Raw genomic sequence first — 15,371 nt, 5'->3', positions numbered from 1 at the left:
CCTCTCCCTTCCCTCTCTCCCCTCTCTCCCTCCTCTTATCTCTCTCCCCTCTCCCTCTCCGCTCTCTCTCTCTCCCTTCTCTCTCTCTCCCCCCTCTCTCTTTCCCCTTTCTCTCTCTCTCTCCCCTCTCTCTTTCCCCTTTCTCTCTCCCCACTCTCTCTCTCCCTCCCTCCCTCTGTCTCCATCTCTCCCTCTCTCCGCCCTGCTGTGTTTTCCCAGTGTTTCCCTCCCTGTCATTAACCGCCCGGGTCTTACCTTCTCCTGGTATTGCCGTCGGGATGAATCGAGAGACTGGATGAGGGCGGTAGCGTGTCCAATGAACATGGCGTAACAGGTAGCCCCTACGATCATGCTGAGCATGGTTAGCCAGACATCAGTCATCCCTTTAGGAGCCTGTTGGCCATAGCCAATGCACAGCATATGGCTCATCGCCTTGAAGAGGGCGTGGGAGTACTGCTTCCCCCAGGAATCATTCTGGAAGAGAAGAGGCTCCACATCATTCTGCTCAGACTAGAGATCTTCTTGTAGAGAAAGGCAGATAATCAGAAGAACCAAGCCCGCGACCACTACCATCTAGAAGGACAAGGGCAGCAGATATATGGGAACACCACCACCTGGAAATTCCCCTCCAAGCCACTCACCACCCTGACTTGGAAATATATCGGCCGTTCCTTCACTGTCGCTGGGTCAAAATCCTGGAACTCCCTCCCTAACAGCACTGTGGGTGTACCTACACCACACGGGACTGCAGCGGCTCAAGAAGGCAGCTCACCCACCACCTTCTCAAGGGGGCAATTAGGGATGGGCAATAAATGCTGGGCCCAGCCCAGCGACGCCCACATCCCATGAACGGATAACAAAAAAGATGAGAAGCTCGAAATGATCTGGACTACTTCCGACATCGGGCAGGAATATTCCAGGTGTTTCCCACCCAATCGGCAGCGGGATTTTTACCCAGCCTCTCCCGGAAGATCCTGGGCGGAATGGGGAGTGTGATACTGGGACACACACTGAAGGAGGAGAGCTTCTGTCTTGGGATGAAAAGTCAGCTCCTCTGGGGGGGGTCACCCCTCCCACCCAGCTGTTGTCCCTAGTTACCCTGAGAAGGGGAGCGGTGAGCCTGGCTTGGCTAGTTGCTTTGGAAGGTGTGACGAGTGAAAGACACGGAGCGATGGAGTGTAGTCACGTGGAGCCAGGCCGGGCTGCTGTTGCCGTGCTAATGCACCCCACCTTCTCCCCAGACCCTCCATGACCTTAAACCCACAGGCAGGGATGTCTCAGATCCACTTCTGGCGCACACCTCAAAGGTTTTGGGGGTCTTCCTTCAGCCCCAAGACCCCACCCCCACAGACCTGGGCCTCCCCTCTTCCACCCCCCCCAGGCCTGAGTCTCCCACATCCCAGCCCTGATCTCCATCTCCCCCCCCCTGCCCCTCTCAAAGGGCTTTCCCAGTCGTGCCTGGCCCTTTGCTGCTTACCACCATGTGGTTGATGGAGACCCAGCAATCCTCGGGGAAATCCTGGAGCATTGGGACGAGGAACTGAAGACATCCATCCCAGTGACACAGCAGCAACATCATGCCGATCAGGTTTACAATCCTCACCACCGCACTGGCGAGATCATAGGTCATGTGAAAGATCTAAAGAGCAGATCGAGAGGATTTCATTCCGAGAATGGCAAACCTTTCAAAACGATTCATTTACCTGGAACGCGCTGGTCATTAACGCGATCGTCAAAAGACGTCTGGCAAATGTGATGGCGTCTGCAGGACTCTGGGGAAAGAGCAGGGACGCAGTGGGACTCATTGGAAAGCTCCTCCGAGGAGCCGGCACAGGCACCATGGGCTGAATGGCCTCCAGCTGTGCTGTAAGATTCTATGATTCAATGTAACATTGGGAAACAAGCAAGAGATAAGGGGCTTCAGCGATGCCGGGAGACTGGGGTAGTTCTCCTCGGAGCGGAGAAGGTGAAGGGGGGAGATTGAATCGAGGGGTTCAGAATCGGGAAGGGGGGTTCAGACAGAGTGAATGAGGAGAAACGGTTCCCACTGGGCAGGAGGGTCGGTAACCAGAGGGGGGACACAGATTGAAGAGAATTGGGAAAAGAACCAGAGGGGGAGATGAGGAGAATTTGTTTTATTAACACAGTGAGTGGTTGTGATCTGGAAGGCGCTGCCTGAAAGGGCGGCGGAAGCAGATTCAATAGGAACTTTCAAAAGGCGGGGGGAATCGGATAAATACTCGAAGGGGGGGTAATTGTCAGGGCGACAGGGGGCAGAGCAGGGGGGAGAGAGTGGGACTAATCGGATGGCTCTTTCGAAGAGCTGGCACGGAACAGACGGGCTGAACGGTCTCCTCCTGCGATTGGAGGGCTTGTGAAGGTTTACCTCCTCCCACTGGTGGATGTATCGGATGAGGCGTGAGAGGCGCAGGAGACGTAGCAAACTGAGGATCTTGGCAAAGCGCACAATCCTCAGGGCCCTGGCTGTCTTATAGACCTCGGAATCCACCCTGGTCTCCAGGTCCACGATGAGGAAGACGTAGTCGACCGGGATGGAAGATACAAAGTCCACCAGGAACCAGCTCTTCAGGTACTTCATCTTGATGGTGTGAGGGTCGAGGATGATCTCGGTGTTGTCTTCCACCACGATGCCCGTCCGGAAGTTCAGCACCAGGTCGATGAGGAAGAAAGTGTCCGAAACCACGTTGAAGACAATCCATGGAGGGGTGTTCTCATCCTTAAAAAAGGTGATCCCCACCGGCAGGATGATTAGATTCCCCACCATGAGCAGCAGCATAGCAAGATCCCAGTAAAACCTGCCCAGAGGAAAAACAGCCAGAACAGGCATTTAAAGCAACCCGTTAACCTTCACCGTACCGCGCGTGAGGGACCGAGTGTGAGGGACCGAGTGTGAGGGACCGAGTGTGAGGGACCGAGTGTGAGGGACCGAGCGTGAGGGATTGAGTGTGAGGCACCGAGTGTGAGGCACCGAGTGTGAGGGATTGAGTGTGAGGCACCGAGTGTGAGGTACCGAGTGTGAGGCACCGAGTGTGAGGCACCGAGTGTGAGGCACCGAGTGTGAGGCACCGAGTGTGAGGGACCGAGTGTGAGGCACCGTGTGTGAGGCACCGTATGTGAGGCACCGAGTGTAAGACACCAAGTATGAGGGACCGAGTGTGAGGCACCGTGTGTGAGGCACCAAGTGTGAGGGATCGAGTGTGAGGCACCGAGTGTGAGGGACTGAGTGTGAGGCACCGTGTGTGAGGCACCGTGTGTGAGGCACCGTGTGTGAGGGACCGAGTGTGAGGGACCGAGTGTGAGGCACCGCGTGTGAGGGACCGAGTGTGAGGCACCGTGTGTGAGGCACCGTGTGTGAGGGACTGAGTGTGAGGCACCGTATGTGAGGCACCGAGTGTAAGACACCAAGTGTGAGGGACCGAGTGTGAGGCACCGTGTGTGAGGCACCGAGTGTGAGGGATCGAGTGTGAGGCACCGAGTGTGAGGCACCGTGTGTGAGGCACCAAGTGTGAGGGATCGAGTGTGAGGCACCGAGTGTGAGGGACTGAGTGTGAGGCACCGTGTGTGAGGCACCGTGTGTGAGGCACCGTGTGTGAGAGACCGAGTGTGAGGGACCGAGTGTGAGGCACCGCGTGTGAGGGACCGAGTGTGAGGCACCGTGTGTGAGGCACCGTGTGTGAGGGACTGAGTGTGAGGCACCGTATGTGAGGCACCGAGTGTAAGACACCAAGTGTGAGGGACCGAGTGTGAGGCACCGTGTGTGAGGCACCGAGTGTGAGGGATCGAGTGTGAGGCACCGAGTGTGAGGGACCGAGTGTGAGGGACCGAGTGTGAGGGACCGAGTGTGAGGGACCGAGTGTGAGGGACCGAGTGTGAGGCACCGAGTGTGAGGGACCGAGTGTGAGGGACCGAGTGTGAGGGACCGAGTGTGAGGGACCGAGTGTGAGGGACCGAGTGTGAGGGACCGAGTGTGAGGCACCATGTGTGAGGGACCGAGTGTGAGGCACTGAGTGTGAGGCACCACGTGTGAGGGACCGAGTGTGAGGCACTGTGTGTGAGGCACTGTGTGTGAGGCACTGTGTGTGAGGCACCGAGTGTGAGGCACCGAGTGTGAGGGACCGAGTGTGAGGCACTGTGTGTGAGGGACCGAGTGTGAGGGATCGAGTGTGAGGCACCGAGTGTGAGGCACCGAGTGTGAGGCACCGAGTGTGAGGGACCGAGTGTGAGGGACCGAGTGTGAGGGACCGAGTGTGAGGGACCGAGTGTGAGGGACCGAGCGTGAGGCACCGAGCGTGAGGGACCGAGTGTGAGGGACCGAGTGCCCCCAGACGCTCACACACGGCAGCTGCTTCAGTTTAGGAGGGTCTCCCCCCACCATGGGCTCCTCACTATTCCATCCCACATTACGTTAGCCCCATCCCCCCCCTCCTCCTGTTACACATTCATCCCGCAATCCCGGGGAGACAGCGGTATTGTCACTGGGCTACTAACCCAGAGGCCCAGGTTAACGCTCTGGGGACACGGGGTTCAAACCCCTCAACGGCAGCGGGTGGAGTTTAAATTCAATGAATAAAATCTGGAATAGAAAGCGAGTCTCAGTCATGGTGACCGTGACGACCATCGTCGATTGTTGTAAAAACCCCATCTGGGTCACTAATGTCCCCTTTAGGGAGGGAAATCTGCCGTCCTTACCCGGTCTGGCCTACACGTGACTCCAGACCCACAGCCGTGTTGTCCCTGAAATGGCCTAAGAAGCCACTGCGTTTAAATGCTGGCTCTACCAGCAATGCCCACATCCCAGCAAAGAATTTTTAAGAACCAGGAGGAAATGCTAGGAATGGGCAATGAATGCTGTCCTAGCCAGCAACACCCACATCCCATGAATGAATTAAAAAAACATACACACGCACAAACACTTTCTCAGGAATGCAGACAGACACACTCTCTCTCAGACACACACACACAGACACACTCTCTCTCAGACACACACACACACACACTCTCTCTCAGACACACACACACACAGACAGACACACTCTCAGACACACACACACACACAGACACACTCTCTCTCAGACACACACACACAGACACACTCTCTCTCAGACACACACACACACACACTCTCTCTCAGACACACACACACACAGACAGACACACTCTCAGACACACACACACACACACACAGACACACTCTCTCAGACACACGCACAGACACACTCTCTCAGACACACACACACACACACAGACACACTCTCTCTCAGACACACACACACGCACAGACACTTTCTCAGGAATGCACACAGACACACTCTCTCTCAGACACACACATACAGACACACTCTCTCTCAGACACACACAGACACACTCTCTCAGACACACACACACACAGACACACTCTCTCTCAGACACACACTCTCTCTCAAACACACACAGACACACTCTCTTTCAGATACATACACACACTCTCTCTCAGACACACACACGCACAGACACACTCTCACTCACACACAGACACACTCTCTCAGACACACACACACACTTTCTCTCAGATACACACATACTCTCTCTCAGACACACACACACTCTTTCTCTCAGATACACGCATACTCTCTCTCAGACACACACAAACGCACAGACACACTCTCTCTCAGACACACACACAGACACACTCTCAGACACACGCACAGACACACTCTCTCTCAGGCACACACACGCACAGACACACTCTCAGACACACACATGCACAGACACACTCTCTCTCAGACACACACACACAGACACACTCTCAGACACACACACATACAGACACACACACGCACAGACACACTCAGAAACGCGCACACACAGAAACGCACACACAAACAAATTTACAGAAGGCACATGTGCACACACACACAGAAACACACACAGAAACACATGCACAGAAATGCACACACAGAATCACATGCAGAAGCGCACACACACATACACATAAAAATACACACACACACAAACACAAACACACTCACAAACATATACACACAAATGCACACATCCATACAGAAAAGCTGTCTCTCTCACACACACAGAAACGCACATATACACGCACAGAAACACACACAAACACACACACAGGAACGCACAAATGCGTGCACACACATACACAGAAACGTATGCACACATCCATACAGAGAAGCTCTCTCTCACACACACACAGAAACGAGCATATACACACACAGAAACACACACAAATGCGCGCAGGCACACAAACACACACACTAGAACACACAAATGTGCACAAATAGAAACGCACATACACAGAAACGCACATGTATACACACAGAATTGCACACATAGAAAAGCATACACACACAGAAATGCACACACACAAACGCACATGTACACAAGCACACACAGAAACACACACACAAATGCATGTGTATACCATCACACACACACAAACACACACACAGAAATGCATGTGTATACACATAGAAATGTACACACACACACACACAGAGAAATGTGTGTACTCATGCACACACAGAAACACATACATACACCAAGAGAACCACACACTTAGATAAATGTGCACACACACACTCACACAGAAATGCACACACGTAGGCAGAGAAACATACACACAAGCCCACACACTGTAATGCACACACACACACACACATACAGGAATAGACAGACACAAATATGTGTGGACACATACACATGCACACAGACACATACTGTGCGTATAACAGCAATTTTTCTGAGCAGGATAGACAGACAGGGTGATACAGGCTGTGTAATTGTTGGATGAAAGCTTAAATCTCTCTTCAGGAAGGATCAGTGCCCAACACTGCTCTGTGCACTGCCTGTCTCACAGGCACACGCTGACAGGCAGAGGGAGCTGACTGAGCTAGAAACTTCATCATAAACAACTCATCACAACACATTCTATCAATGAAAAGATTCCCTGTGGACTTGCCTGATGAGTTAAACCTTTCCACTCCCCACAGATCCTGGCCAATGTGACCTCAACAGATTATAATCTTGAACGTACCTTCAGTACAGGTTACTGCCCCTTCACCAGGCTGTGTGGAGTGGGCCAATGGAGTACAATCAGGACCAAGTGACCCCCTGTTAGTGCATTGTTATTGAAGATGCTGACATTCACTGAGCACCTTCAGGAGAGGAGGGGGACCTGTACCCCAGTGAGAGTCAGCACCTTCAGGAGAGGAGGGGGACCCTGTACCCCAGTGAGAGTCAGCACCTTCAGGAGAGGAGGGGGACCCTGTACCCCAGTGAGAGTCAGCACCTTCAGGAGAGGAGGGGGACCCCGGTACCCCAGTGAGAGTCAGCACCTTCAGGAGAGGAGGGGGACCCCGGTACCCCAGTGAGAGTCAGCACCTTCAGGAGAGGAGGGGGACCCCGGTACCCCAGTGAGACTGGCTGGTCCATCTCGCAATCTCTGATGAATTATTGCCTGGGGCGCTCGGTAACATTCAAGCACACAGTTGCAGGTCACAGTATCAAAGCGACACTGTGCCTTCACTTCCCAACATCAACTCTGACTCACAGTGTGTGTGTGTTCACTGAAACAAATCACAGAGCGTCAGGGAGCGCATCCTGGCCCCTCACTGTCCGTTTACAGGCACAGCAACGAGCCAGGGACATCTGCTTACCTCAAAGCTCAGGGCAATCACCCGTGTTTTCTATACATCAGGAGCCCTCAGGTCCAAACACTCAAATACACAGGCAGAGGCAGCAGCAATGGAATTGTGTAATTCCAGCGGGAGGAGACTCAGTGTCCCATTAATAGCCCTCCTCATGGTGAATGGGTTCAGGGTCAGTGATAAGACAATCTCAATCCATCTCAGAAAACTGGCACACGCCCTATCCCATCATTTCAACCAGCTTCCATCAGAGAAATGGAAACTGTTTAAAATTAATGGATGCCTATATTCAGTGTTAATTAATATTTAACGTGTATAGATATAACACAGACAGTATTAAATTCATTATAACTGACCCACAGTTACAATGTCCCAGGGTTTTGACTGCAGAGACTGGGAGAAGCTGGGATTGTTCTCCTCGGAGCGGAGAAGGTTAAGGGGGGAGATTGAATCGAGGCGTTCGGAATCGGGAAGGGGGGTTAGGACAGAGTGAATGAGGGGAAACTGTTTCCACTGGGCAGGAGGGTCGGTCACCAGAGGGGGACACAGATTGAAGAGAATCGGGGAAAAGAACCAGAGGGTGGGGGATGAGGAGACGATTTTTTTTGACACAGGGAGTTGTTGTGATCTGGAAGGCGCTGCCTGAAAGGGCGGCGGAAGCAGATTCAATAGGAACTTTCAAAAAGTGGGGGGAATCGGATAAATACTCGAAAGGAGGAAATTAGCAGGGTTATGGGGGGGAAGAGCGGAGGAGGTTGAGGAGGAGTGGGTAATGTCTAATTGCAGAGCAGGGGAGGGGTAACTAACTGGAGAGCAGGGGTGGGGTAACTAACTGGAGAGCAGGGGTGGGGTAACTAACTGGAGAGTAGGGGGGTGGGGTAACTAACTGGAGAGTAGGGGTGGGGTAACTAACTGGAGAGCAGGGGTGGGGTAACTAACTGGAGAGCGGGGGTGGGGTAACTAACTGGAGAGCAGGGGTGGGGTAACTAACTGGAGAGCAGGGGTGGGGTAACTAACTGGAGAGCAGGGGGGCGGTGTAACTAACTGGAGAGCAGGGGTGGGGTAACTAACTGGAGAGTAGGGGTGGGGTAACTAACTGGAAAGCAGGGGTGGGGTAACTAACTGGAGAGTAGGGGGCGGTGTAACTAACTGGAGAGCAGGGGTGGGGTAACTAACTGGAGAGCAGGGGGGTGGGGTAACTAACTGGAGAGTAGGGGTGGGGTAACTAACTGGAGAGCAGGGGAGGGGTAACTAACTGGAGAGTAGGGGTGGGGTAACTAACTGGAGAGCAGGGGAGGGGTAACTAACTGGAGAGTAGGGGGGTGGGGTAACTGACTGGAGAGCAGGGGGTGGGGTAACTAACTGGAGAGCAGGGGTGGGGTAACTAACTGGAGAGCAGGGGTGGGGTAACTAACTGGAGAGCGGGGGTGGGGTAACTAACTGGAGAGCAGGGGTGGGGTAACTAACTGGAGAGCAGGGGTGGGGTAACTAACTGGAGAGCAGGGGGGCGGTGTAACTAACTGGAGAGCAGGGGTGGGGTAACTAACTGGAGAGTAGGGGTGGGGTAACTAACTGGAAAGCAGGGGTGGGGTAACTAACTGGAGAGTAGGGGGCGGTGTAACTAACTGGAGAGCAGGGGTGGGGTAACTAACTGGAGAGCAGGGGGGTGGGGTAACTAACTGGAGAGCAGGGGAGGGGTAACTAACTGGAGAGTAGGGGTGGGGTAACTAACTGGAGAGCAGGGGAGGGGTAACTAACTGGAGAGTAGGGGGGTGGGGTAACTGACTGGAGAGCAGGGGGTGGGGTAACTAACTGGAGAGCAGGGGTGGGGTAACTAACTGGAGAGCAGGGGGGTGGGGTAACTAACTGGAGAGCAGGGGTGGGGTAACTAACTGGAGAGCAGGGGTGGGGTAACTAACTGGAGAGCAGGGGGGTGGGGTAACTAACTGGAGAGTAGGGGTGGGGTAACTAACTGGAGAGCAGGGGAGGGGTAACTAAGTGGAGAGTAGGGGTGGGGTAACTAACTGGAGAGCAGGGGAGGGGTAACTAACTGGAGAGTAGGGGGGTGGGGTAACTAACTGGAGAGCAGGGGGTGGGGTAACTAACTGGAGAGCAGGGGTGGGGTAACTAACTGGAGAGCAGGGGGGTGGGGTAACTAACTGGAGAGCAGGGGTGGGGTAACTAACTGGAGAGCAGGGGTGGGGTAACTAACTGGAGAGCAGGGGTGGGGTAACTAACTGGAGAGCAGGGGGTGGGGTAACTAACTGGAGAGCAGGGGGGTGGGGTAACTAACTGGAGAGCAGGGGTGGGGTAACTAACTGGAGAGCAGGGGAGTGGGGTAACTAACTGGAGAGCAGGGGGGTGGGGTAACTAACTGGAGAGCAGGGGTGGGGTAACTAACTGGAGAGCAGGGGTGGGGTAACTAACTGGAAAGCTCTTGCAAAGGGCTAAATGGCCTTCTCTGTACAGTATCACTGTCGGATTCTAAATCAGCCTGACTTCAATGAACAATTGGTACGATTGACCTGGGATTGAAAGCTGTTCCTGCCCTGGACCCAATAATATCCTAGTGCTAACCACTGACTAGGAACTGGACCCACTATATAAATACTGTGGCTACGAGAGTGGGTCAGAGACTGAATTCTGCAGTGAGTAACTCACTTCCTGACTCCACAGAGCCGACATCTACAAGGCACTAGAAGCTTGACAACATCCAGGACAAAGCACTCGCTTGATTAGCACCCCATCCATCACCTTAAACATTCACTCCCTCCACTACTGACGCACAGTAGCAGCAGTGTGTGTACCATCTACAAGATGTACTGCAGATATTCACCAAGGCTCCTTAGACGGCACCTTCCAAGCCCATGACCTCTACCATCTAGAAGGACAAGGGCTGCAGATAGATGGGAACAACACCACCTGCAAGTTCCCCTCCAAGCCACACACTATCCTGGGTTGGAAATATATCGGCCGTTCCTTCACTGTCGCTGGTACTAATCAAGAAGGCAGCTCACCACCATCTTCACAAGGGCAGTTAGGGATGGGCAATAAATGCTGGACCAACCAGCGACCCCCACATCCTGTGAGACACATCGAAACAGACCTATATTGTCCTGCACACAACAGGCACACACACTACACTCCCATAAACACACAAACCCACAGATATCTACACTTACACACATACACACACACACAAACCCACATACATCTACACATACACACACACACAAACCCACATACATCTACACTTACACACATACACACACATACAAACCCACATACATCTAAACTTACACACATACAAACCCACATCTACACTTACACAAACCCACATACATCTACACTTACACACATACACAAACCCACATACACCTACACTTACACACATACAAACCCACATACATCTACACTTACACACATTTACACAAACCTACATACATCTACACTTACACACATACAAACCCACATACATCTACACTTACACACATACACACAAACCCACATACATCTACACTTACACACATACACACACACAAACCCACATACATCTACACTTACACACATATACACAAACCCACATACATCTACACTTACACACATACACAAACCCACATACATCTACACTTACACACATACAAACCCACATACATCTACACTTACACACATTTACACAAACCTACATACATCTACACTTACACACATACAAACCCACATACATCTACACTTACACACATACACACAAACCCACATACATCTACACTTACACACATACACACACACAAACCCACATACATCTACACTTACACACATATACACAAACCCACATACATCTACACTTACACACATATACACAAACCCACATACATCTACACTTACACACATACACACATACAAACCCACATACATCTACACTTACACACATATACACAAACCCACATACATCTACACTTACAAACATACACACATACAAACCCACATACATCTACACTTACACACATATACACAAACCCACATACATCTACACTTACACACATACACACAAACCCACATACATCTACACTTACACACATACACACACACAAACCCACATACATCTACACTTACACACATATACACAAACCCACATACATCTATACTTACACACATACAAACCCACATACATCTACACTTACACACATACACACAAACCCACATACATCTACACTTACACACATACACACACACAAACCCACATACATCTACACTTACACACATATACACAAACCCACATACATCTACACTTACACACATATACACAAACCCACATACATCTACACTTACACACATACACACATACAAACCCACATACATCTACACTTACACACATATACACAAACCCACATACATCTACACTTACACACATACAAACCCACATACATCTACACTTACACAAACCCACATACATCTACACTTACACAAACCCACATACATCTACACTTACACAAACCCACATTCATCTACACTTACACAAACCCACATACATCTACACTTACACACATACAAACCCACATACATCTACACTTACACAAACCCACATACATCTACACTTACACACATACAAACCCACATACATCTACACTTACACAAACCCACATACGTCTACACTTACACACATACACACATACAAACCCACATACATCTACACTTACACACATACACACTCACACACAAACCCACATACATCTACACTTACACATATACACAGACCCACATACATCTACACTTACACATATACATAGACCCACATACATCTCCACTTACACACACACAAGTTTACAGACACAGGCACACATGTATATTTGAACACAGCCTATCGCTATCACACACCCGGCAGAATTTCCCCTCGCCGGGTGGGTGTGGCAAGCGAGCCCTTAAGCAGCCGTGACACTGATCGTCGCACACGCTCGGGCCCTGACCGCGATTTCACGCTGGCCAATGAAGGCCTGGCCCATCGTGAAACGCGGCTCCACACCGGCCGGGAGGGGCCGAGTGGGGTGTGGGGGCCTGGTGGTGACCCAGCAGCTGGTTTACAAAGGGCCCAGACGGCCCCAGTAAGGCTGCCCGGGGAGGGCGTCTGTCTGCTGTTGTAGCGATCGGGTGTAGAGGGGCTGCAAACGCCAGGCTGGAGGGCAGGTCAGGTGGGCACTCGGCAACCCCCCCCTCCCTTTCCAGACGAGTGCCTCGCTGCCCTCCTGGAGGAGGTGGCTGCCAGGAGGGGACACCTTTGTCCCCAGAGATGGGAGGAGGAGGCCACCGCACCTGACTAAGAGGGCATGGGAGGCGGTGGCAGCCCACGTTAGCAGCCATGATGTCGGGTAGCGCTCCTGGGTGCAGATCTGGAAGTGCTTGAATGACCTGCTGCGCTCAGGAAGGGTGAGTACCGTGTTGGCATGGGTCAGTGTCTGGCTGCCCCCCACAGTGGTCCTCAGGGGTGTTAGAGTCTGAGTGCCAAATGTCAATGACGATGGAGTTGCCCAAGGGGGAGGGCCCTGGCTGCTTGGACTGAGCGCCTTGCGGCTCGAGGGCCTAGTGAGCCCTGTGAGGTGCTCCTCAGCTGGGGTTGGCAATGGAGCTGCAGGTAGAGAGCGGACTCATCAATGCTCCTCTGTCCTCTCAGGAGAAGCCCAGCCGTAACCGAGCCGAGAGGGCACATACAGGGGGAGGCCCCACCACCGCACACCCAGAGGGGAGAGTTTCGGATTGTTCAAACATTCTAGCAGCCTCATCGTCGATGGGAGCCTCAAACCTGGAGTCCCCGTTGATCATTGAAAGACGAGGGCACCGTGATGCAGATCTCCACTGTCTCACTAGGGTGCCTGGCATGTGCACAGTGGCAGCGTGAGGCCTTTAACTAATGACATGTCCTTCCTCTCCCTTTTAGGTTTGCCAGCAGGCGTTCGCTCTCCGGACCCCAAAGGGCACTGGAGGACCACCAGGCCTCACTGTCACCGGCTTCACACCCGCTGTCTGAAGCAGGCACCGGCGCAGATACCAGCCCCTCGGTGGGCATTAGAGCGGCGGCTAGTACCTCGGTGCTGGATGCCCTGTGGGATGTGCGGGAGGATCTGGCGGAGATCCATGAGGGGTCTGCGTGCCATGGTCTCCATGATGGAGGAGTCCGTGTGGAGAGTGAGCGCTGCGTAGACCCTCATGGCCGAGCGCACCGCCTCCTCCATGGAGAGAGTGGCGACTCTCACGGAAAGGCAGCTCCCGGGTCAGAATCAGGGGTTCCTGGGGTTGCGCTCGGACCTGCAGCCCTCACACAGGCACTGAGCTCAGGTGGTCAGTGTCCATGTGGGAGATGGTTGAGGCACCCAGTATCCCAGCTAGGTGCCCGTCCATCAATGGTGTGCAGGGAGGCCCAGAGTGACCTCATGTTGGTGCACAAGCTGTTCGTTGTCTCCCCGGACTCCTCCCAGGGCGCTCCGGATGACGACAGAATCCCCTCCCCCCCTCTGCCAGTGACCATGTCATCCAATGAGGCTGCGGCGACTGGGGAGATGCCAGCACTGACACTGGCCACTCCCTCCCAGGCGGGGCCAGCACAGGCTCCACCAGCTAAAGGACGACCACCAAGGTCATCAAGGTCAACAAGACAGCAGAGAGCAGGCTGGCTCCAATCACACCCATACACACATACTCACCATCACACACACACACAGTCTCACATACCCATACACATATACTCACCATCACACACACACACAGTCTCACATACCCATACACATATACTCACCATCACACACACACAGAGTCTCACACACCCATACACATATACTCACCATCACACACACACACAGTCTCACACACCTATACAGACATACTCACCATCACACACACACAGTCTCACACATCCATTCACACATACTCACCATCACACACACACACAGCCTCACAAACCCATACACACATACTCACCATCACACACACACAGTCTCACACATCCATTCACACATACTCACCATCACACACACACACAGCCTCACAAACCCATACACACATACTCACCATCACACACACACAGTCTCACATACCCATACACATATACTCACCATCACACACACACAGAGTCTCACACACCCATACACATATACTCACCATCACACACACACACAGTCTCACACACCTATACAGACATACTCACCATCACACACACACAGTCTCACACAGCCATTCACAAATACTCACCATCACACACACACAGTCTCACATACCCATACACATATACTCACCATCACACACACACACAGTCTCACACACCCATACACACATACTCACCATCACACACACACAGAGTCTCACACACCCATACACATATACTCACCATCACACACACACAGTCTCACACACCTATACAGACATACTCACCATCACACACACACAGTCTCACACAGCCATTCACACATACTCACCATCACACACACACACAGCCTCACAAACCCATACACACATAATCACCATCACACACACACAGTCTCACACACCCATACACACATACTCACCATCACACACACAATCTCACACATCCATACACACATACTCACCATCACACACACACAGTCTCACACACCCATACTCACTATCTCACACACAGTCTCACGCACCCATACACACATAATCACTATCACACACACGTCTCACACACCCATACTCACT

General features: G+C 52.4%; 1 protein-coding gene across 1 annotated transcript in view; it reads right to left on the bottom strand.

Moving 5' to 3' along the window:
• Window positions 1-255: 255 nt before the first annotated feature.
• The window catches only part of LOC144677859 (potassium/sodium hyperpolarization-activated cyclic nucleotide-gated channel 4-like), a gene marked incomplete at its 3' end in the record, with an annotated part of 18,344 nt that continues 3,228 nt past the window's right edge, over window positions 256-15,371 (bottom strand). The window contains exons 2-4 of the mRNA XM_078537860.1: window positions 2,387-2,816; window positions 1,478-1,639; window positions 256-474 (exon numbers count right to left, since the gene is read on the bottom strand). Of these exons, the coding sequence (XP_078393986.1) occupies window positions 256-474; window positions 1,478-1,639; window positions 2,387-2,816 (811 nt within the window). The remainder of the gene's footprint in view (window positions 475-1,477; window positions 1,640-2,386; window positions 2,817-15,371) is intronic.

Source organism: Cetorhinus maximus, unplaced genomic scaffold, assembly GCF_964194155.1.
Source record: "Cetorhinus maximus unplaced genomic scaffold, sCetMax3.hap1.1 HAP1_SCAFFOLD_3187, whole genome shotgun sequence".
In the NCBI taxonomy this organism is placed as follows: Eukaryota; Metazoa; Chordata; class Chondrichthyes; order Lamniformes; family Cetorhinidae; genus Cetorhinus; species Cetorhinus maximus.
The sequence above is the reverse complement of the archived record's forward strand: the minus strand, read 5'-3'. Positions and strand labels throughout refer to the sequence as shown.